We start from the raw sequence: 25,644 nt of genomic DNA on the forward strand, positions 1-25,644 counted from the left end.
AGTTCTCCAAAGGGATGGAAAAGAGAAGGCTGGGTAAGCGAAATGTCTGGGGGACTTTTAAACTTACTCTTTTTTTTTTTTTTTTTGAAAGGAAGATGACCTATTTTCCCTCCATCCCTATCGAGGGGAATAAAAAGAGGTAGGAAGCATAAACACGGGAAGATGAAATATAGTTTGACACTGGAAAATCACTGCTTGACAACGGAGAGGGAGGTATGTTCGGGAAGAAGGGAGGCAAAAGCTGTGGCCAGGTGAGAACACCGTGAAGGCAGGCTGCCACAGACCTGGGTGATATCCCGGCAAGAGTCAGAGAGAATTTCCAGCCCTGCAATCTGAAGAAGGGCGGCCTGGCCTCCAGGATTTCTGGGAAGGTGATGAGGCAAGCATAATGTTGCATGATTCTATTCCTGAGTCACTTCAATTAGGGGCTCTCAGAAATGCCAAACTTGTCAAACACATGATCTCACAATAACCATAACAGATACTGATGGACTTTTTTCTCTGTGATAGACGTAGAAAGCATCATTTCATTTAATCCTCACAGTAAGGCTATGATATTGACATATTTATTATTATCCCTGTTTTATGGGTAAGAAAAACTGAGTGTGGAAGAGGTTACATTGCCTACAACCCAGCTAGCATATGGCCAAGGCAGATCTGGAACTTAGGTCTGTGGAGTAAAAAGGCTTCCCATTAATGATGGAAAGCAGCTCGTTTTAATCACAGTGCAGGGTCTACAAGCTCTTTTGGAAGTGGTCTGAGACAATCAGTCAATAACTATGCAGAGAGCATGGTACCAGCACTATGCTTATCTATTTCTGCTGCGGCCAGCAAGTTTTACTTAACCTTGACTGCTTTTGAATTGATGGAGCTACTTATGATCCAACTGTCTAAATGGAATTTCTTTAGAATGTTCTAGACTTGAATGTCATTCAGTTGTCAATAACAAAGTCATCTTTTCCATCATTTCTTGATTCACCGTGTAAGACTGTGCTGTGGAAAAATACGGACCAAGAGTCAATGTGTTACCAAAGTCTTCCTCAGTTGTCATTGTGTGAACTGGAGGTCTAGAATGTCCATCAGAGGATATCAGTGTTCAGGGAGAGGAGTCTTAATCTCCAAAAGTCTGAATCAGGGGTTGGAAAATTATAACTTGCAGGTCAAATCAGGCCCACGGTCTGTTTTTGTAAGTAAAGTTTTATTGGAACACAGCCATGCTCATTCATTTGTGTATTATCTGTGGCTGCTTCTGTACTACAATGGCAGAATTGAATAGTGGAAACAGAGACCCTCTGGCCCATGAAGCCTAAAACATTTGCTCTGTGACCCTTTATAAAAGGAGTTTGCCGACCCCTCCTCTAAATGCCTCCAGTGACGACAACAACAACAACAACAACAACAACAAACAAAACACCAGGCCCTTGAGAGATTCGCAAGACCTAAAACCTTGGCGAGGGAGAGAGCTACAAAAAAAAAAAAAAAAAAAAAAAAAAGATGAGAGGCCAAGAGAGAGAGAAAGAGAGAGGGAGAGAAAAGGAGGGGCAAAAAAATAAAAACAAAGAAATAATTAAGAGAGTGTAAAGGAAGACAAGAAACATGACCCAAGAGTTGTGGGGCAGAGCGACGCCAGTGACCATCCCAGCAAGTTCTAGATTTCATCACTGCCCATTAAGCATCTGCTGTATTCCAGGTACTTCCATGCGCACTGCCTCACTTAATCTCTCAACAACCCATGTCATTATCCTTGTTGACCAGATGAGGAAATGGAGACTGAGAGGTGAGGAACTTGCCTGAGAAGCAGTGAGGCCAGAAATAAAACATAAGCAGGCTGATCCCCCACTCCTCTCTCTCTCCCACACCCCAGGCCATCAGTGACCACTCCCCTGATCAGAGGAGGAAAGCACTACGTTTCTTCACTCATTAAAATGTATCAGAACACTTGGAATTTTAACAGACATCATCTGCCTTCCATCTGGGCCAGAACATGGCGGCAGCTAATCAATCATCTAGTTCAGCCATGGTGCACGCCAGCAGTCCAACGACCCTCCGAGAATAGAGGACTTTCGAAGTGCTGCCAGAGTGAGAAGCACAGCCCCAGAGTCCCAATTGGCAATGAGGTTGTATAGTTCAAATGTGGCCCGACCCAAAAGGCACCTGTTTTCTAGGAAGCACTGTCGGGTCACAGAGGCAGGCTCCAGGGCTAATGTCATCACTACAATGTCATCTCTGTCCCCTGGAGCAGGCGAGAGGCTCAGAATGCAAGGCGGTGATGATGCTGGGAAGCTAGGGCGAGGCAGCTAGTGAAACGGACTCAGCCGCAACACCCAGCACGCCTAAGGGCAAACTCAGCCAGTAAGGAGGCAGGGACCAGCACCCCAGCACCCCAGGAGGGCCTGACCAGCTCTCTGCCGCTGCAGGCACACCCAAACCCTCTGACTGGAGCACACCGGGGTAAGAACTGCTAACATTCCCAGGATGCCTGTTTGTCGGATGAGGAAACCGAAGCAAACCAAGGAGGAAATTGAAGCAAACCGAGGTCAGGCAACTCGGCCCAGGTTACACTGCCATTCTGTGGAGAAGCCACATTTTGAAGCCAGGAGGTCTGACTCCAGAGGCCAAGACTCACCTCTAGGCTGCAGTGCCCTTCCCTTCCCTGCCCTCTCGGGAGCCTGGAGCTTTGCAGTGCTTAAGAGATTGGACTTGAGTCAACCAGGCCTGCTCTGAATCCCAGCTCTGCCCTTTCCAGCTGTACGATTTGGGGCAAATGACTAACCTTTTTAAACCTCAGTGTCTTCACCTTGAAACAGATACCCACACTGACAATGGCATCTAGGCCTCACAGGACGGGGATGGAACTGAAGCAGAAACCACCTTGCGGCTCTGGTTATCTGCAGGCTCCTCTCCCGGCGTGAGGCGCCACCATAGCTGCGCCCACTTGGATCTTCTTTCAGCAGCTCTGACTCCTGTGTGTCCAGTCCTATGACCAAAGGCAGACCTGCACACCACACTGCCAAGGGCGGAGGTCACAAGAACAGCATGGTTTCACTCCATCCTCCCCGCGGGGCCCAGCTCCTACTATGGCTCCATCCTGTCATTGCTCTGCCTGCTTTACCCCATCTGGCTCTCACAAATGGCCTGCCCTCTGGACTTCAGGCTCCAGCATCAGACACAAAGACAGCAGCCTTGAGACACTGTCCAACCAGCTCCTACAATTGTGGAAGGTCAAATTATATATACATACATGTATTGTACGTGCATGTGGTGAATGTCCATATCTATCTGTATATGTATGTGTGCATATGTATATATACACACACATACACATCCTTATATACATATGCCTATATGTGCATTGGTGTGTTTATACAAGTATCTGTGTCTATATCTATCTCCAGGTGGTCCTACTTCTCTGTTTGAGCCCTGACTGATGTATCTTGGGTGGGTTACTTCCGGGATAGTTTCTTGCCAGGATCTCTTTTCCTTTTTGCTATCCGAAAGCATTCACCTTTGAGATGTTCATCGGGTCGTCTTACATCTACTGATAGCACCTCAGTGGCTAGGAGTCATGGCCAAGTCATCTACGGTGATTGTGGTGATGATAAATAATGCAGCTTCTATTTACTGCACGCTTACACGTCAAACCATATGCTAACATCTTTTCATAGATTATTTCACTTAATCCTCCTTACAGCCCTGTAGAAGCAAGCTGTTTTTAATACCTGGTTTATAAATGGAGAAATTGAGGCCCAGGAAAGCTGAGTAGCTCACATAATATCATAAGTAAGAGTCAAATACTATATATTGCCTCTCACTGTAAGAGATCCATCCAGGACCCAGGCCTTGAATGAAACCCACATTTATATGAAATTTTACACCATCTTCTTCCAGAAATACTAAAGCACTTTGAAAGGAAAACACAATGTGAAGTAGGATAATTAGGGGTAAAAACAGAACGGAAAAACTGTATAAAAGAATATGGTACCAGACACTTGGGTGGGTAGTTGAATGTATGTCTATACATGAGATTATACTCAGCAGCATAAATTTCTATGCAAAATGCTTCCCCCAAAATAGTCAACCAAAGAATGAATCAATTTTAAGGAATACGGTCATGTTTTCTTTTAGACTTTGTGTACAATTAATTCCCATAGGTGCCAGAAAACAACAAATGAGTCACGTGAGGACTCAGAGGTTCCATGTATTTAGGAACTAAAAATGCTCTCATATGAAAAACAAAACAACAGCCGGGGTCTTTTATCATATTGCTGAAAACCATACTTGGGTCATTAAGCTCTTCTTGTCTCTGGTTTATCACTTAAGTAAATGAGGTAAGAATTGCTAATTAGGCTTACAATGCTACCATACAGAAAGTTAGGTTCTAAGAAATGAGTTTCATAAGCCCAGAACTGTGAGGCCACTATTTCAAAGTTCTGACCTACCAACTTATCTACAGTTCTATTCACTCTGGTTTGAGGCAAAAAAGAAAAGGAAATGAAGAAGTCATCATGGTGGAACAATGTAGAAAATCCCTTTCCATCTTTGTGTTTCTCTTATATTCACCCGTTTAACATAAATTTATTTGTTACCTGCATACTAATTGATTCCCAACATGTATCTACTGATTACCAATTTATTGATTGATTCCATGTCATGTACTGTTCTAGGCCATGGGGATGCAGCAGGGAAGAAAACAGACAGAAATCCTCACCTGAATGACGCTCACACTCCTTGTCATGCCTATTTCTGAATGTGCAAGGACCTGCTTGTTATAAATGTGATTCTAACATACGAACAAGGTCAACTTTTTTTTTTTTAATTTTTTTTTTCAACGTTTATTTATTTTTTGGAACAGAGAGAGACAGAGCATGAACGGGGGAGGGGCAGAGAGAGAGAGGGAGACACAGAATCGGAAACAGGCTCCAGGCTCTGAGCCATCAGCCCAGAGCCCGACGCAGGGCTCGAACTCACAGACCGCGAGATCGTGACCTGGCTGAAGTCGGACGCTTAACCGACTGTGCCACCCAGGCGCCCCTCAACTTTTTAATAACAATAATACACACACACACACACACACACAATGCTTTACAGTTTCCATGAAACACTTCCCCATAGACACAGCATTTATTCCTCAAAAGAACTTTGGGGAGTTTGCAAGAAATATGACAAACCATTTAAATAAAGAGACAAATAATATAACGTTACCAAAAGAAAAATGAACAAAGGGCATGAACAGACATTTCTCTATAAGAAAAAAAAGAGCAATGACTAATACACATGAAAAAGCATTCAACTTTCCTAGTGCTCAAAAATATGCAATTTGTAGCTGAAAGGTAATAATTTTTACTTGCAAAAATAACAAGAAGCAAAGGGAAAAAAAGATTGTATCCGGAGCTGGTGAGGAACTATGATGTGGTAACCACATATGCAGAAAGCCCTTAAAAGCACATATACTCTGATACAGTAACTCTGCTTTCAGTAATCTGGCCCATGGAAATAATCCCAAATCTAGATTTAAAGTAGTAGAAAAATGAAAGTGAAAACTGTCAAAGTTATTCAAGTGTATGAAACCTGGATAAAGGGCCTAACACAAAGTCATTAGAGAGAGAGAGACTTTCCTGGAGAAGTCAGACATTCAAAAATACTGAACAGCTCTGTGCAATGTGACATCTAAGGGGTTCCCACTGAAATTGCAGTTACAATTGTGCCTCGTTGACATGCCAGTTCCAAATTCAATGTGCAGAGGAGGATATGTATAAGCAGTGACTGACAAAACAAACTGGAATTCTGAGGCTATGGTTGATTTCTCTAAGCTTTTTTTCCCTCTAGGATCCCATATTATAAAAGTCATTTACTTTGATGCCTCCCTGCTAGTTTGTAAATCTCTCATGGCTATCTTTTGTATGTGATAGTGATAATAATGATATTAATGTCTCTTAGAGTTTTGCTATATGCCATGCTTCTATTGAAGGTATTATCTCCTTCCAGTGACCTGCAGAGCTTGGTATTATTATTAGCATATCTACATTTTACTGACAGGAAACTGAGCCTCAGAGAGGTAAGGAACTTGTCCAAGGTCATGCAGACAGTATTGGCACAGTTGAGATTTGAATCCAGTGACCCAGTTCTGCTCTGGATCCCATGCCCCTTAGCCACTGAGCCACACATCCTGATCTATTACTTTATACAATAGTTATGTGGAGTACTTTTTTTTCTCTGTCCACTTAAGTCCTGAGTTACATTAGAGGAAGACATTTCTCGTTTAGCTTTGAGCACAGTATATGGCACCCAGTTGGCACTCAATAAATGCTTGGGTCATAAAGCAACAAAGCTACAGTCGAGTCTTCCACTTCATTCGATTTCCAGTTTTTCACCAAGCTGTCAGGGAAAAGTTTTCCTTCCGGGGGAAAAAAACACCTTAAATCAGTTCCACTTTTGTTGTCATCATCTTGTATGAGGCTTTATCCCTGCAAATTGGACTTCACCAATAGTCTCCTGACCATTCTCTCAGACTCCAACCAGTCCTGCACACTCATTACCCTAAGGTCATCGAGCTTTCCCAACTGATGAGCCCAGATGCAAGATTGAAACCCTCAGATCCCATGGTGACCAGGTCAGGGTAGAGCTCCGAGGCTAGTCACTGGTGGCCAAAAGCACCTTCCCAGGTGACAGGCAAGCAGTCCTGGTGTAGGGTTAGGTTGAAGGATTTGTTGGGATGTAGGACTTCCAGTGCTAAACCTGGGAAAGTTCTGGCCAAACCAAGACAAGTTGATTATGTTACATTCTCCTCACAGTCTCCAAATTCCTTTCACTACCACATACCCTACAAATAAAACCAGTTTCTACTTATGCCATGTAAAAATCAGGAAGCACAGAATAACACCAGCATTCTTCACAGAGCTAGAACAAACAATCCTAAAATCTGTATGGAACCAGAAAAGACCCTGAATAGCCAAAGTAATGTTGAAAAAGAAAACCAAAGCTGGAGGCATCACACTCTTGGACTTTAAGCTGTTTTACAAAGCTGTAATCATCAAGACGGCATGGCACTGGCACAAAAACAGACACTCAGATCAATGGAACAGAACAGAGAGCCCAGAAATGGACCCACAAATTTATGTCCAACTAATCTTTGACAAGGCAAGAAAGATTATCCAGTGAAACAAGATAGTCTCTTCAGCAAATGGTGCTGGGAAAACTGGACAGTGACATGCAGAAGAATGAACCTGGACCACTTTCTTACACCACGCACAAGAATAAACTCAAAATGCATGAAAGACCTAAATGTGGAGACAGGAAACCATCAAAATCCTAGAGAAGAAAACAGGCAGCAACCTCTTTAACCTTGGCCGCAGCAACTTCCTACTAGACATGTCTCCAGAGGCAAGGGAAATAAAAGCAAAAATGAACTATTGGTACCTCATCAAGATAAAACAAAAACAAAAACAAAAACTTCCGCACAGTGAAGGAAACAGTCAACAAAACTAAAAGGCAACCAATGGAATGGGAGTAGATATTTGCAAATGACATACCAGATAAAGGGTTAGTATCCAAAATCTATATAGAACTTACCAAACCCAACACTTGAAAAACAAATAATCCAGTGAAGAAATGGGTGGAAGACATGAACAGACACTTTTCCAAAGAAGACATCTAGATGGCTAATAGACACATGAAAAGATGCTCAACATCTTTCAAAGACACAATGAGATACCACCTTACTCCAGTCAGAATGGCTAAAATTAACAACTCAGGAAACAACAGATGTTGGCAAGAATGTGGAGAAAGGGGAACCCTTTTGCTCTGTGGTGGGAATGTAAACTGGTACAGCCACTCTGGAAAACAGTATGGAGGTTCCTCAAAAAATTAAAAATAGAACTACCCTCTGACCCAGCAATTGCACTACTAGGTGTTTATCCAAAGGATATAGGAGTTTTGAAGGGGCACATGCACCCCAGTGTTTATAGCAGCACTATCCACAATAGCCAAAGTATGGAAAGGAGCCCAAATGTCCATCGATGGATGAATGGATAAAGGAGAGATATGTTGTGTACACACACACACACACACACACACACACACACACAACGGAATACGACTCGGTGATCAAAAAGAATGAAATCTTGTCATTTGCAACAACGTGGATGGAACTAGAGTGTATTTTGCTAAGTGAAATAAGTCAGTCAGAGAAAGACAAATATCATACGATTTCACCCATACGTGGAATTTAAGAAACACCACAGATAAACACAGGGGAAGGGAAGGAAAAATAAGATAAAAACAGAGAGGGAGGCAAACCATAAGAGATTCTTAATTACAGAGAACAAACTGAGGGTTGCTAGAGGGGAGGTAGGTAGGCGGATGGGCTAAGTAGGTGATGGGCATTAAGGAGGGCACTTGTTGGGATGAGCACTGGGTGTCGTATGTAAGTGATGAATCCCTGGGTTCTACTCCTGCCTGAAACCAATACTACATTGCATGTTAACTAACCTGAAAAAAAAAGATGCAGATCAATTCAATCCTCATTCAAAGACATTCAATGGTGCTCCCCGCCGCAGAAAATCTATACTTCAACTAACATTCAAAGCCTTTGGCAGTCTGGCCAGGAGAGATCTTATCTTCAACTACCTGCCATCCTGACCCCTCTGCCCGGGCTCTCTGGTCCCTCGATCGCCCCTTGAATGTCTCTTTTCAATTCCCCCTTATTTAGCCCTGACTTCTTCATCTGGATAACTTTATTGCCCCGTCTATTTACCCAGAGCCACCTCAAGGGTTCAGTTAATTCAAAGTCTTTTCACGAGCCAAACCCAGCCTTCTGTGAGGTCTTGATGACCTCAAGTCAGGACAATTATTTTGACTCTTCCTTTGTGGAGGAGTGAAGCACACGAGACCCTGCTCACTTCTTGAACTGATGGGTTGAGCTGTTAATATTTTCCTCTTCCAAGAGTTATCGTTTCCCACACGAACCTCTTGTCTGCCCAAGCAGAATACAGCTTCTTTGATGGCAGGTATGGCACCTTATTTATGACCCCCATGGCACTCAGCAATGCCATTTCTTACACAGAGTGAGGGTGCAATAAATATATGTTTAAAGATAATTGATTACTACTGTCTTTCTTCCCCCACCACAGGAGGAATTCCACAACACCTGCACACAGATAAATGTTCCAATTTTTTTGTGTGTGGGGGTAAATTGCCTTCTCATTATTCTGCCTCCAGAATCTTAGCTTTCCTTAAATGCCTGGTAGAAGAATGGAACTGAGAGCAAAGTATGAACATTTCCCTCTGCTGGATGATGAGTATTGGCAAAACCACAGTGTGGAGGGATGGGGAGAAGGAAGACAGGAAGAAAATATAACAGAAAGGTAAAGAGGCATGCCTCGTGGCCCAGTCAGTTCACTGTACCATCTCAGATCAGGTCATGATTTTACAGTTCATGAGTTCGAGCCCCACATCAGGCTCCCTGCCATCACCACGGAGCCCACTTTGGAACCTCTGTCCCCTTCTCTCTTTGCCCCTCCCCCACATGCACGCGCACACACGCGCGCGCGCTCTCTCTCTCAAAAATAAATAAAACGTTTGAAAAAAAAAGAAATGCAAAGAAACTATTTTAATGAAATTTTGGAAAGACATAGAGCATGCCAAACATAGGAAAAGACACAGAGAAAAGATGGGGAGGAAAGGGCTTCACACAGAAAATAAAGAAAACAAAAATAAAGCTGTCTATATTAGAGTATGGCCAGAGAAACAGGTGCAAAAGGGCCCAACGCAAAGGCCAGGCTCTGCCCGGCGAGGGGCGGCCCGCCTGAGCCCCTCCAGAAGAATGCTCCTGGGGGGCTCTGCACAGATGGCAGGCTTCACGTGCCTGTCTGGGGAGGCCCGTCATCGCCCAGACAGCACGCATTCCCAGTTACAGGCCTGAAGGCAGGCACACTACACCGATGGAAAATTTCCTTCAGGCAACATAATCTCGGCATAAAAAACAATATTGATCCATTTGCCTCCCGGCCAAAAAGAAATCAAGTTAGACAAAGGAAATTAGGCAATAGGTTTAATATGACTCCAACTGCAATGGCAAAATCAACGTAACGTACCCTGACTCTCCTTCCTGAGCTCTCTCTGGTTTGCACAGGCCACTCTTTGGGGTGCGGATGGGGGGGGTGGCACTGAGAGGTGCTCCCAGGCACATGGGTATCTTTGAAACGAACAGGTCAACTGTCCTCTCATGTCCAAAGAATCCCACTGCCAGCAAAACGTGCTGGGGAGTGATGTCCAGGAGTGCTGGCAGATTTACAGGGCCCCATGTCACACACCGGCCAAGTGCGCACTCGTCACCGAGGACAGAGCATGCAATCTGCTGCCCTGCAGAACACTGAGGTAGCTCTGACCTTGGATTCACAGGCAGACAGGCAGCTCAATCAGCACACCCAGCTCATCACTCTGCATTTATATATGGTGAGAGAGGGGAAATCTTTCTGGAAGTGACAGCTAATACCTGGAATGTTGGACTCACAACTCAAAAATCAGTGACTGCAGCTAGAAATAAAGCCATCACCTCTCTACTAGCCCTGCACGTACTACCCTGGGTAAAAAGTGAGATTATACTTCATTCGCTTTGTCTTCAGCTGCCTCCTGGGCTCTCTGGAGCATGGCAGGGGCCCAAAATACTGTTCTTAATAACTGAGCAAATGAATGTGGGACAAAATAAAATATAATGGGGACAAATGGAAAGTTCTGCATTTAGTTACAAAAATCAAGCCATTTCATATGCTTCTACTGGCAAAATTTGACAGCATTTGATGCCAAGGAAATCAGGGACTAGATGCTCGTCCTTGAGAAGCTCTGACACGTGTACATGAGGATGTACACAGTGTCTGGGATAGTGAGAGACTGCAAATGACCTAAATGTCCTCGAGCAAGAGAATATATAATTAATTATGCTGTATTCATAGACAGAACACTATATAGCAGTGAAACTGAATGAAAAACCTACGTATTTCGACATGGATAAGTCCCAGAAAGACAGTACTGAGAACATTGCACAATAATACACGTAGTGCAATAAATTCATATAAAGCTAAAAATACACAAAATTATATAATTATATATGTGTGTATATATGTGTATATATGTACATATATGTATATATGTATACATGTACACACATATACATATATGTACATATATACATATATGTACACATATACATATATATGTATATATGTATATGTATATATGTGTGTGTGTGTATATATATATATATATATATAAAACGGCTTGGGACTGCATCTATATATAGTAAAAATAGAAAGAAATGCATGGGAGTAATAAACATCAAATACAGGACCCAAGGTGGTTGTTGGGAGTGAATACAAGGGCATTATTTTTTGTACTTTCTCTTTATATTAAATTTTGCATCTTCTAGAAATTATGGTCATTATAAATTACTGTCTGTTCAAGTGGACTTAAAAGTATAATATAGAAAAGAATCCATTTAATATAATCCTAGTCATTTTAACATAAACATCAGAGACGAAGACCCAATACAAGTTTTTAAATTAGCAACTGCACAAATGTGATAAGATATTGGAACTTCATGCAATGGTTTACATTTCGCTGTTTGTTTGGGTTTTTTTAAGTTTTTTTAATTTATATTGAGAGAGAGATAAAGCATGAGCAGGGAGGAGCAGAGAGAGAGAGAGGAGAGAGAGAATCCCAAGCAGGCTCCATGCTGTCAGTGCAGAGCTGGACAGGGCTCGACATCACGAGAGGTGATATCGTGACCTGAGCCGAAACCAGGAGTTGGACACTTAACCGACTGAGCCACCCAGGTGCACCCCGCATTTCACTGTTTTTAACCTGCAAATGGCAATTTCATAAGGTGTAAATGCAAAAAATGTAACAGGAAATGCAAAGTTTTACATTTAGTATAAAACTAATTAGCTCACGTGTTCCTGCTCTGGTGCTATTCCAGGCAGAATCATGTGCAGTTCTGAGACTCACATCTTTGTAGGACAGGGACAAGTGTGTGTCAAGAGAAGGGTGAATAGAAGTGTGGTCAGGACATTGGAAGTCTGCTAATCAAGGACCTAAGGATCTACTGAGGAACTGAGAAAGCTTATTTGGTGATGGGAAAGCTTACTGGGGGCCAATGACTTTCTCTAAATGTTTGAATGAATGAACTGTCTTATGAGAGCACAGATATATTCTGCATAGTTCCAGAGGCAAACAGTTGAGGAGCACAACAGAGGTAATTTTTAATGGAACCAAAGGAGGAACATCTTAACAGTTATAGCTATCCCAGAGAGAACTGAATGGTTTAGTTAGGTAGTAACTTCTCTAAAAATAGTAGTAATCAAGCAAGGCCATAGAGAACTCTGAGGAGTTAGCTGGATATTATGAGTCCCAAAGCCCTCTCCAATTCTATGAGAACCAGTGGTTCTCAAACTTGGGTGTGCATAGAATCCCCTGGGGTACTTGTTAAAACCCATGGAGTTTCTGAGGCAACAGGTCTGGGTGGTGCTTGAGAATTTGCATTTCTAATAAATTCCTAAATGATGTTGAAGTTGCTGGTCTTTGAGAACATGTGCTCTTAAAAAGAAGAGGTAGATAAGCTTCAGTTAAATTTTTTGGAGTTTTTTTTTTTTCCAAGCCATTAGAAAAGACTGCCTCTCCCTACACCACTCACTGCCTCCAAATAGACTTCCACAGTGGTCGTCTTCTGATGGGAAGGGCATATTTAAATTGATGCTTTCTCCAAAGTCCTTTGTAAAAAGCCATGGCTCTTTGCTGTGCTTTAAGAATATAAGGACCCTGGGATTCTCTCCAGGTACTGACATTATATTTCTTTTGATCCATTTTCATTTCGTCTTCTGTTTCCTCCATAGCCAGGATTCCCATGTTTTTAAGATAAGTGGCCAGAATTAAGAGTGAGTCTGGGCCAAAACCAGAATTGTTTGACCCACAAAAAGATCCAACCTAGCTTAGGCCACATTCCTGGCCAGATCTGGCAATGCTGCTGGCCACTGACTCCGGAATGCGTCTTGGCCAAGCACTGCTTTGGGGAAGGAGAAGGTAGAAGTGCCAAGAATTCTCTGGTTGGTTTGTTTGTTTAACTCAAAGGGAAGAAATGTAAGACCAATCTTAAACCAGTTCAAGGAACAGATAATAAACAAAGCCTAACCAAATTTTTTAAATCACACATTTGCTCATTGGCCCAAGACCATTATTAGTATCTGGTTTATTCATCAACAAATAATTACTGAGTTCCTAGATGTGGTCTCCTGGCACTGCTTTGAGACTTAGGGATGCAGCTGTAAATAAGAGGGACAAATGCCAAAGACAGGAAAATAGATAATATATGTTGGGCAGGAAGAACAATATAGCAGGTCCTTAGTTGGAAGAGCCTATGCCTTTCACACAACCACCTCCCCTTGATGCTTATTCTTTTCCAAATCCTAATGCCTAAAATAAACTGTGCTTACTCTGGCAAAGGCAAATGATCAATGATAGAATGGGTTACTGTGATCTGTTCCTAAGCTGATTTTCTTTTATAATTAGGAAAAAATGCCACTAATAGTAGTGAAGTCCCTGGAAATCATTTTCTAGTTCACTTGAAAAGTTCAGTTGCATAAGAACATGTTTAAGTAAACAAGTTGGAATAAACAGTGGTTAAAATTTTACCCAACTGTAATCAGCAAAACTAGGTTTTTTTTTTTAATGCGTAGTCAAAGCCTTTTTTTTAAAGCACAAAGTTTTTTTTTTTTTAAAGCCTCTTCCGAAGGCCACAGGATAAATCTTAGGTGATTTGTTGGAATGGTTTCACAGCAAACAACTTTTCAAAGGAGTCACCTCTGGGGCCACTGAAGAGTTCTGCTTTAATCAGGTTATCTCAGCCAGAAGAACTCATCCAAGCTTCTCCATTTTAGTCATTCTTGGTGAAAATTAGAAGCGTGCATGAAGTACAAGAGATGCAGCTTTTACATGAAATAGAATTCTAGTGACTTTTGGTCATGTCTGAATTAGGTCACTACTGCAAGGACTTGTGAATCACAACTGGAGCTGATCACAGCTTCCACTTATTCAATAAATTGACTGCCACTGACCACCTACCACCGCATAGTCAGCAGGTAAGCCAAGAACCACTGAACATTAATCATGTACTAAGCACTTTAATTATTGTTTTGTTTTTTCATTATACTGTCTTAGATACGCATGACAATGCTATAAAATAAATATCACCACCATCATCATCATCATCATCCCTGTTTTACAAATAAAGAGACTGAAATTCAGAAAAATTAGGTCACAATTCCCAAGGTCCCATCTAGTTAGTAAGAGGCAGGGTAGGAGTTAAACCCCAAAGCCTTTCTCTTTACACTCTCTTTCTGCTCCTGCCCCGCAAGGAACCAGGAAGCTGGGCAGGATTTTGTGTGGATTAGCAAAAGACAATTATTCCTCAAGCTACTGTGCCATGATCCGTGGGAAAATGGCCATAAGTACTACATACAGCTATGGTCACTGCTATGACCGTAGCATGTGAAGGGTGCCCCTGGAGTGGTGCAAAGCACAGCCTGCACAACCTTAACCTGACACCATGAATGTATGCGAGGCAACACAGTGAAAAATCATGGCATAAACTGCCATTTCCACCTGCATACCTGGTATGAGACCTGGGCCCCCACTCTTTCCTCCCACACATATGCACTGCCATGGTGTGCGTTTGGGAACCGAGGGAGGAGTTAGTCATAAACACTCTTAGAAACGGGCGTTAAAAGCAGTCTTCAGGCTGACCGACGTTTATAAGCAGAAACGCAGCTGCTGTGTTCATGTGCACATCTGTGCAAGTATGTGTGTGTGTGCAGACTTCTTTTGAGGAGCAGGAAGACTAAAGGTCAAATCATACACAATGTGCAACTTCAGGGGAAAATGCCTAAGGTTTCCGTGAAACAGTCACTGACAATATAGCTATAATCATAAGCCGCCACTATTTGCCAACGGGCACCTTACTCCTTATCTCTTCTTTGTCCCCACACCCACAAGCCCCATTACCCAAGGATGAAGTAGTCATTCTCACCCCACTTTCCTGCACACACAACGCCCCCTCCAGAATCCAGGGGGCACTTTCACAGGCGGCAAGTTATTCCTCTTCACTGAATATACAGTAAAATTCATTCATCTCTATCGTTGCTGAGAAAGGGAAGGAAATTAAGCAGGAAGGACAGCACAATGCCTTTACGAATGGTGTATTCAAGGTCAAAGCCCACTATAATTGAGTTAAAAAATAATAAACGAAAATAGCTGTGAGCAAAATATGCCTGCTTTGCAGAATACGGTCCAGCTAGAAGTCTTCATTAAATGTTCCAGTGCGCACAATGTGTTAGCTATGCGTATGTGTGCTGGAGATTCTGTGAGATATCCTGTAGCTCATAAATACTGAGAAGGGACAGTTGCCATAGTAACTAAGTGCTATTTAATGAATACCGAAGAACCGAAGCTCATAGGATAGTCTTAAATTGCCGGAACGTGAGTTACTGCTGCTGCTGGGAGCTTGCAAGTAACTTACATGCCATCCTCTCTAACACGATTTTTTAACAAGTTGGCTGATTTGACTGGTCTCTGTCTTGACCACATGACACCGCCAGATTCTCTCTTGACTCCGCATGAAAATCCTACCCCTGATTTCTTCCCCTTGACTCTAAGTACCAAAACATTCTACAGAAACCAGCCAAACATTTAGATAAGGAATGTGTCCTGAAATCGGAATCTTTGACCCGAGTAGTGACGCGTTGGGACACATACCTCTGTCACAAGCAATAGATACTGGTTCAGTGAGCCATCAAGCTGAATACAGCAGATTCTTTTTACTTCTGGAAAAGGTGGACGCTCCATATGCACCAAATGCAGTTTGTTTTTATTGTGCAATGACACAGAAGAACCACCGCAGTTGATTTTTGTGAGAACTTTGTACAGGCTAGTAACATCTTAGGTCATCTTGCATTAGGATGTCCAAACCTTCTCTACAGACCCCCAATTCCCTCTCACCATCCATCCCACATGTCAGATTTCTCATCCTGGAATCCCATCATCGGGCTTTTCACTGGTTTTAAAAAAAAAAAAAAAAACCAACACAAAAAACATGGCTGCACTGCCTTTTCTTGGCTTTGGTCGCCCTCGGTAACTATAATGCAGCTCATGTTTAAGGTTACAGATTGTGTCGCAAGCATACTTACTTCTACATGCCATTAATAAATAATGAGAATTTAGAGAAAGGGGGAAACATCCATGTACCATGAAGCCAAAAATCATTAGCAAACACATCCATTCTCCAGAGGCTGGCTTGTTCTTGCATAACCAACACCTCAACTGGCCTCGTTGGGTCTCAGTGTGGGCTGTGGGTGCCCCCTTCAGGGTCTGGGGTGAAATGCATGCTGCTCTCATTTGAGATGCTAACTAGTCAGCTGGGCAATTGTTTTTGCTAAAACCTTTCAAGAAAATTTCAAAGGAAAATTCTGGCCAACCTCTAATGGTGTGGTCAGACAGAAAGCCCTCACATCACCAGGCTTCAGCTAATATTTAAACCAGGTAGGTAAAATAAAAGGCAGTGTCATTCAAGAAAAAAACAAAAACAAAAACCTACAGATAGATCCATTTTATTCATTGGATTAAACAATGCTTTCCACCAGACGAGCTCTGTTTAAAATTGCCTCTGTTTGTAACGAACAAAATCAAAGCTGGAGAGAGGCAGCCCATGACCCCCTCACCTCCCTACTTGCTTCCACGACCTGAACCTGTTCTCTCTCTCACATAAGTTAAGGCCAGCCTTAACTGTCTCCTCCCAGACTCTCCCAGCACTGCCTTGGTTTATCTTGCCTCCATGTTTAGTCTTGACACTCAGGGCCAATGTGGTCCCATGCCAATGACGGTGCTAAGGTGAGAATGATCTTTGAACTTCTTGATCCCGATATTCTTAACCCATTCCTGCCAAGACTGAGAGTATTTGACTTTGTATCTCATCCCCTCTCCCTCCACTGCCAGCTTCCTAAAAGCAGGGCCTGGCTCTGACACAGTCTGGACCCTCGTGTCTGGCTGATGGCGGTGCTCCCATGATGAGTGGCCGTGGGAATGAAGAAATGCAGTAAGGAAACTGTATTCACTTCATTTTCTTCTCTATAAGAGCTGCTTAACAAGCTAATTGCTCCCAACTTCAAAAATGAAAAAGACACAGAGAAAATAAGACCAGTGAAGCAATTCTTCCTCCTCTCCTTGGGGGATCCTTTCTACTCACATTCACCTTCATTCATTCAACAATCATTTATTGATAACTTGCAATAAATTGAAAGCATAAGGTGAGGAAATGCTGTTCTTTGTACTTTTCCTTTCACTGTAATCGTTGCTGAATAGAATCTTTCCAACTTTCCCTCATGCCATTTCTTTATTTTTCACCAGTTACCTTAAGATATAATTGACACAGGGGTGCCTGGGTGGCTCAGCTGGTTAAGCATCAGCTCTTGGTTTTGGCTCAGGTCATGATCTCCCGGTTCGTGAGTTTGAGCTCCACATTGGGCTCTGCTCTGACAGCACGGAGCCTGCTTGAGATTCTCTCTCTGCCCCTCCTCTGCCTGCATTCTCAATCTCTCTCTCAACATAAATAAACATGAAAAAATGTATAACTGACATGTAACATAGTATGAATTTAAGGTGACTTGATACACTTACATAGTGCAAAATGCTTACCACCAAGCATGAGCTGACCCCACCATCTTGTAACATAATTGCCACTTCCTTTTCACGGTAAGAACATTTAAGATCTACTCTCTTGGGAACTTTAAGTGTATAAGGCACTTGCAGCCATTTCTTAATTACACGAGTCTCGCATGCAGTGTGCAAGGCTGGATCCATCTTGCTTGCCCGTTCAACATTTATGGTGCTTCTACTCTGTGCTGAACTGGGCCAGGCCCTGAAGATATAGAATCAATTAAGACCTAAAACTAGAAGGGTGCCTGGGTGGCTCAGTCAGTTAAGCATCCAACTCTTGATTTCGGCTCAGGTCATGATCTCACAGTTCATGGGATTGAGCTCCAAGTTGGGTTCTGAGCTGACAGCTCAGAGTCTCCTTGGGGTTCTGTCTTTCCCTCTCTCTCTGCCCCAACCCACTCGTGTTCGCTCTCTCTCTCTCTCTCAAAATAAACTTATAAAACCACATAAAACTAGAGCATAATTCTCCACTCCCTAAGTGTGAGCTGTGCACAGTGACTTCCTTCTAAAAAGTACAATATGGGAGGGGGGAAAGTGAGTAAATTGCACAGCCAGCAGATCCAGGCCAACATCAGCAGTGACAGTCGTGTTGACAGCATATACCCTTCAAAGGATGGGATGAAAATGGCACTCTATACCCATAACCCAAGGCTAACAATGAGAAAAACACCAGAAAAACCGTAATAGAGAGACATTCTACAAAATGGCTGACCAGTACTCCTCAAAACTTTCAAGGTCATCAAAAACAAGTTAGAGAAACTCATGGACCACTGGAGCCTAAGGAACCATGATGACTGAATACCATGTGGTATCCTAGATGGGATCCGGAATAGGAAAAAGGAAATTAAGTAAAATCTAAGGAAGCCTCAAAGTATGGGCTCTAATTAATAGTAAAATATCAGTATTGGTTTATTAATTATAACAAATACACCAGAGGAATATAAGATATTAATAATGGAAACTGAGTGTGGGGTATATGGGAACTCTCTGTGCTAGCTTTGCAATTTTCATGTAAATCTAAAACTATTCTGAAATAAAACATTGATCTTAAAGACTGAATTCTACTTCAAGAATGTTAATGAGGGAGAAAGACAGTGAGTAAGGACTGTGGTCTGGTACTGTACGTGGGTGTGCAGGAGTCAGTGAGCTCAGTCTGCAAGGTGGGAAGAGGCAGACGCAGACAGGGGCAGGGCAGCAGCTAAGGATAGTGGGAAGCTACGGGTGCTGTACGGGCAGTCAGAGAAGGCTAAAAATATTGTTGTGCACCAGAAAGGTCCTCGTTGAGGTCATCAGCATAAATTTTGGTCAGGAACAGCCAGCCCAGATGAGCAACTTTCTCATAACAACCAGGCCAGGAATAGAGAGAGCCGGAGCTATGACTGACCTAGATAAGGAATCCGCATACCGTTCCCACAAAATTCTCTCTTTTGATAGGAAGCACAATAAACACACTTTCTCTTTGTTCAAATATTCTTCCAGATTCGTTAGTCTGTGAAGCTCCCTCTTCAACCACCCCTTCTCTCCTGTTTCCCACATTCTGCAATTTTCACATTGAAAAGGATGAATAATGATAGTGCAAAAAAATGGGGGGGGGGTGGCTTACAGAAAATTCTTAAACTAAAGGGTTGGAGAAGCAAGGAGAAGTCAAAGAAATCCAAAGGGGGCTGGATCATTTCAGTATATCCTGCCAAGTAAAGATAACATTTCCCCATTTTTTAAAAGGACAGCAAAATGCAAAAGCAAAGCAAACAAACAAACAAAGGTCTCCAGTTTTTAAAAAGAATCTGAGGGTCAGAGAACCCAGTGGTTCACCGACCTCCCTGGTCACCTCAGGAGAACAGCCGTGACCACCTGAAAATGAAGACTGAAGCAAGAAATGACACCAGCTAAACTAGATAAATAGGAAGTAACCAAAACAACACAAATCTTGTCTCTGTGGAGTGCCTTCTTGATTTACAACACATTTTCGCATAAATTATCTCATGGGATCCTAACAAAAAATCTTATGAGGTAGGCTTAACAATTATTAATAATCTCATTTTACAAATGAGACAGAGGCTATTCAGGAACCCTAACTGACCTGCCTGGGTCCCCAGCTTGGCACTGATGGAGCTGTGACCAGCACCTACTCAGCAGGCTCTCAGGCTGCGCTGTTTTTAAAAGGTTTTTTTTTTTTTTAATGTTTTATTTTATTTTTGAGAGACAGAGACAGAATGTGAGCAGGGGAAGGGCAGAGAGAGAGAGCGGGAGAGGGAGACACAGAATCCGAAGCAGGCTCCAAGCTCCAAGCTGTCAGCACAGAGCCCGACGCGGGGCTCGAACCCACAAACTCCGAGATCATGACACGAGCTGCAGCTGGATGCTTAACGGACTGAGCCACCCAGGTGCCCCCGTGTTGTTTCTATGTAGCCCTGTGCCCGGGCATGCGCAGTGAGCAGACGTAGGTAAAGAGGACATTGAGCTAATAATTAAATGCCAGTATGTATCTTTATCTCAAAAGATTTGTATATGAAAATGTAAATAGTTAATTTCCTGCTATCATGACTGCTATAAAGTGAAGGACAAACATCAAATAAGAAAATTAAAGACTTGATAAGAGAGATAGAAAGAAACTTAAAAGCACAGAAACTTTTTAGTTTGACCTTAGGCTAGAAATGAGGGACAGCAAGCAGGTAATATATAGACCTGAGAAAATAAGAAGTAAACATCTGGATCATTATGTGCTATTCTGCAACAACTGAATAGGAAAGGAAGGACAAAACAATGTTACAGAAATCAGCAACTAAAACTTGTGCGAAAGTGCTCTAAATTTGTATCGTCTGAAAACATGACTCAAAGAGATGTAATCACAGCCTATAAATATCCACCGAGCAACAATATATGTGGAAATAAAGTAAGGGAATTATTCACACCCATAGGTTTGGATCATTTCTCTTTGTCCAGTTGTCTAAGGAAGACAATGCTCTGCCCCTGAGCTGGTGTCACCCTCACAAATTAAAGCAGCCAAGGATATGCTTAAGGTGAATCCTGCCAGAGAGAGCCAGGTGCAGGGTTAAAAAGAACCACAGGAATGGCCTCCCATGGTTCTTCACTCTATTAGACACTGGATCGCTCAACTGATGATTTTCATTTCTCCCTCACTTTTGAAAACGAATACAGAATAGAATCAAATCCAGAAAGTCTCTTTGTGACTGGACCACTTGATTGGAAGAAAACACGGAACATGAACAAACAAGTATGGTATAAAGTGCTCTCTGCTTTGGCATTAGGAGATAGCATGGTACCAAATCTCCTGAAAGACCTAAAAGTTTGCAAAGTTGAAGAGACTGGATCAAGGATCCTTGTATCAAACCTGTCATGGACGCCCTTGTGCTATGGTCTTCCCATCGCCGTAAGGGGGAGTCCCGTTTGTTTTACCTTGAGATCACGTTTTAGATACAAAAATATTTTTTTCTAACCGCGGAGAACTGTGCAAATAGAAATGGCTGCTAATTATTATCATTATTAGGACTCGCCCAGATCCAATGCTTCAAAAACACCATTTTTCACAAATATTTTTCTGCATGATAGTTTTCTTCCTTTTGAAATTTTCGAGGTTTCCTGATTAAGTCTCATCATCTCCATAAGCCACAAATCATTTCAAAAGATCTATCTGTCCCAGTACTTGGGGGCAATCAAAACTGTTTGAATCACAGCAGAAATGATGCTGGGCGGGTCCCTGCTGGGTGTACAAGAGCGTGAGTAGAGTGACATTTAAGACACCAGGAGCTCTCTAAACACAGCATGCTCAATTTGTCCGCAAACCAACCCAAGACCAAGCAATTTTTTTTTCCCTTTGTCTCCCCAAGGACATTTTTTTTCTAGTCTAGTAGAGAAGCTGCTCCAAATGTGAGTTTATTTGTCATCATTTCTTCTGCAGAGAGAGGGGCCTAGATGATTTGACAACGAGATATTTTGTCCTTAAGTAAGCAATAGTTCCTTGTTAATATCAGAGCAACAAAGACCCTGAGTCGTTCCTCTTTGGCATCTTAGGACATCGTCTTAAATAAGATGCTCGTACCACCACGCCCTGCACTGCATGACTGTAAACCAGCAACAAGATGGTACACATTCAGTACAGGCTGCTTGCAATGACTATGGATGGCCAGTGGTGTGAACTGGTGCTTGGGTTGAGAGGGAATCCCCAGAGAGTGTTAAACTAAAAAAGACAAGCCTTTTCTACAGGAATACCTGGTGTTTATTTTTTAAGCTCATAGCAACGGTAGCTCTCATGCTTCTCAGCCTTCTTTTCCCCAGAGGGTAGTCCAGGAGCATTTCAACTGAAGCTGGGTCTTTGTGACAACAGCACCTCCAAGAAACTATAGACTTCTCCTTAGTACAACATTATAAACCCAGTAGACTTTGAATAAATGCCATTCAGTGGGGGTAGAAGGTGTATGTATCCCTATTTACACACGTATGCATGCACACACATACAATATTAAAGTAGGTGGGGTTTTCTCCATTACAAATGCAAAGGCTATGGAAAACACAAATTGGGATGCAGCTGTTGTCTCTGCTGATGTCTTACAAGGAGAAATTACCAGAGCTTCGGCCTCTCTTGAATGCTTTCCTGAGTTGGTGGAATTTGCGAAATCTGCAATATTAACATAGAATTACGGAAATAGGAAACCAAGCGCTGGAGTCTACTGGGAATGACAAGCTCAAGATGAAATCAACTGGAAAATCTGGCTAACTAAAAGTGGCATCCTTTGTGCTGGAATTTTTCTATCTGAAAGCTTTAAAAAGGCTGTAATTATTTTGGGTTTTCAATTCAGCCCTTTCCAAACTAAGCCTTCTAGTTTCTTCATTGCGCCATACCTTCCCTCCATGTGAACTCAGGTGTCTGACAAGCTTACCATTGAAGCGGTAAATTCCTACTGGTTTTATACCCAGATGCATTTCCAGAGAATGGTAAGCAACACAACTTTTTTGTCCTCTGTGTCCAGGAAAACAAAGGGATATTTGTACGTCAAAACTTTTATCTTGTGCACAGGCTCAAAATACAGGCTAAATAATTCACCCACAAGAAGAGTCTGATTAAGACCAATAAATCATCTCTTTGCAAGTTAGCGCTTCTTCTCCCTGGAGAAGCTAAGGAATACAAGAACTTAGACCTACCTTGTGGCTTTTGGGTCCCAAATCACAATGTCTGCATCTGATCCCACCGCGATTCTTCCTTTTCTTGGATAGAGATTAAAGACTTTAGCTGCATTTGTGCTGGTAACTGCCACAAATCGATTTTCATCCATTTTGCCACTATGCTGTAAAACAGTCCAAGAGAGAAAATGCATTTGCTTTAACGACCATATGCTTAAAAATCTCCTATCAATTAAGGTGCAAGATTTGTCTCTTAAAACTCAACAGAACTGTAGTGAATTTCTTATATTGGGGAGCATAACACATCTGTGGATACTGGTAGGTCTTAAATTATCGCAATGATAATGATGGGGATGATGGGGTAACACATGGAAGCCTGAAGACAACTTTTCAAAAACCTGTCAGTTTAATGCCCACCCCCCACTAATTGCCCCCATCCTTCCCAGAATCACACAGACAACAGCTAAATGTTAGCAATAGTGGTTTCAATTTTTGTTTAGAGTTTACTACTGCCACCCACTACAATTTTAATCTGGCTTGTTTATTGCAGACCTAAAATGTATGAGATGATCATGTAGACAATACGAAGAATATGATAGAGTTAAAATAAGACAGACCTTTAAATCAATGACAACACTTCTAGAAAGAGGAAAAGATCAATTCAAGAGGTTAAATTTTGCGCTATTGAAATGTACATGAACCAATAATCATGGACAGTCTACTATAAGAGATTTTCATATGGACCAACTTTGGATAAATGTGGTCTCTCTAAACCGATATGATTTGTTTTTTTTAAATGTTGAGAGTTTATCCCTGTGCACATTTATATGGTTAGAAGCATTCTTAAGGGTTATTTAATTATCAGTGTGTCAATGTTTCACAAAATGATGAAGAACCACATCCTGAGAGTAATATTCCCATGAGCAAACCCCCTTAATGTTTCATAAAATAACAGTTCCTGGATGCTATTAAGAAATAGTCTATCACTTTGAAGTCATTTATGCACTTGATGTAGTATGAAAGTTTGCTGTAATGCACATACTCATTGTAATGGCACAAGTTCAGAGAAAAAGGCTGAAACTTCAGCAAGAAAATCTATGCAAACAGGAAGAGCAGAAGAGTCATCTGGGTTGATTAGAGTTTGGGTAGAGGTGAAAAGGGCTGAAAGGATGATTAGCAGAAGATAGGGCTGTCAAGATGTTTTGAAGATCCTCACATGTAAATTAATTGTTCAAATGTCATCCCATAAATAATGGAGGATATTGAAGGATTTTAGAGAAGAAAGCATGAATAGTCCTTTGGCTTTGGAAGGCAGCTCTGGTCCTAAACTATAGCATAGGCCGTAGCAAATGAGAGACCGGCAGCAGGGGCACCAGCTGTGAGACTACTGCAATAGTCCAAACAAGGGACGGGCCTCAAACTAGAGTAGTAAACACGAAGATAAAAATAAGGAGACATGTTAGAAATAGAATTGACAAAAACTGGTAAATAATTAAGAGTTAGACATGAATGGTATGTGGAGGGGATTCTGAGGTGTGAGATATGGTTAATATGTCATCTAAGGGAGGGTTTCTGAGAGATGGGTGAGAATGGTGTGACAATGGTGGCCCCAGGTGTAACCAGGCAAGTCTCCCCCTGCTGATCTTTACGACTGCACATGTCAAATGGCTGGACAGGTTGACATATGGACATTTAGCCACTTGATTCTTCTCCATGCTCAGGGAGAACATTTTAAATTGTGGGTATTTACAATAATCTCTGGTTCTAGACTTTGGATTATTATTTATGTGACTTTACACAGAAGTTTCAAAAATATGATATTCAATGGTCCTCAAAAAGAGACATCCACAAAAAATTCATGAAAAAGAAAAATTTCTCATTTATTATGAACATAATAAAAATCCTTCATGTATTTTCAGTCATTCCAAGTGTTTACACCAATGCCACATGAGGAACTGGGATTCAAAACCGTGAGAAATCAAGTAGAAAGGCTATAACATTTCACTGACTTGGAGAGTAATCCTCCTGGTACCCAGTCTAAATTTACCTCCTAATGTCTGCATAATGATGCAATGTATCTTCTGAACTAAATTATGTGAGAAGAAAATTGTTTCTTATTGTTACCCTGGAGGAATGGGGTGGCCGTGGTCATGGTGCTGCATTCCCAGTCTCCACTGTAATAAAAACAATCAAAAAGCCTTTCTCTGACAGTTTGCAACACTCTGATCCTGAAACAAGCCAGATCCTGGTTACAGAGTTCAGCAAAACAAGCTGGGTCCCATGAAACTCACCACGCCTTTTTCCCATATTACTGACATCCGGTCCTCAACACCATTCACCCCATTGGGAATCTTTGTGAAATCATCCTTCCCAAGAGCTTTCTGGCAGGTGTTGAAAGTGCAGTGGTCAGTTCCTGTTGTGGTTAGATCACCACTGGAAAAGAAGAACACACCAGAGTGTGTGATAAATACATAAAAGATGTCAAGAGGAAACTACCAGAACTTTCCGGTTCTCCTGATGCTCCTCAACTGAAAGCCAGAAAACTGCAGTGGAGAACGAGAAGCTGTTTCAAGTATGTGTTTCATCCATACTCATCTCTATTCTAGGAAGCGCTTTTAGAAAATAAGACCCTTACAAGAAGCCTGATGCACCATCATGTGCAGGCCAGAAAAACTGGTTCCAGGCTCCCTCACTTGTAGGTTCTGTGGTTATGAGTTTGTTCAATGCTCAGTTTCTTATCTAGAAATTAGT

General features: G+C 42.0%; 1 protein-coding gene across 1 annotated transcript in view; it reads right to left on the bottom strand.

Annotated features, from left to right (window-relative positions):
- DPYS (dihydropyrimidinase) overlaps window positions 1-25,644 on the bottom strand; it is an 80,375-nt gene that overhangs the window by 20,915 nt on the left and 33,816 nt on the right. Inside the window, exons 6-7 of the mRNA XM_047842493.1 lie at window positions 25,185-25,326; window positions 22,915-23,057 (exon numbers count right to left, since the gene is read on the bottom strand). Of these exons, the coding sequence (XP_047698449.1) occupies window positions 22,915-23,057; window positions 25,185-25,326 (285 nt within the window). The remainder of the gene's footprint in view (window positions 1-22,914; window positions 23,058-25,184; window positions 25,327-25,644) is intronic.

Source organism: Prionailurus viverrinus, chromosome F2 (genome assembly GCF_022837055.1).
Source record: "Prionailurus viverrinus isolate Anna chromosome F2, UM_Priviv_1.0, whole genome shotgun sequence".
Classification (NCBI taxonomy): Eukaryota; Metazoa; Chordata; class Mammalia; order Carnivora; family Felidae; genus Prionailurus; species Prionailurus viverrinus.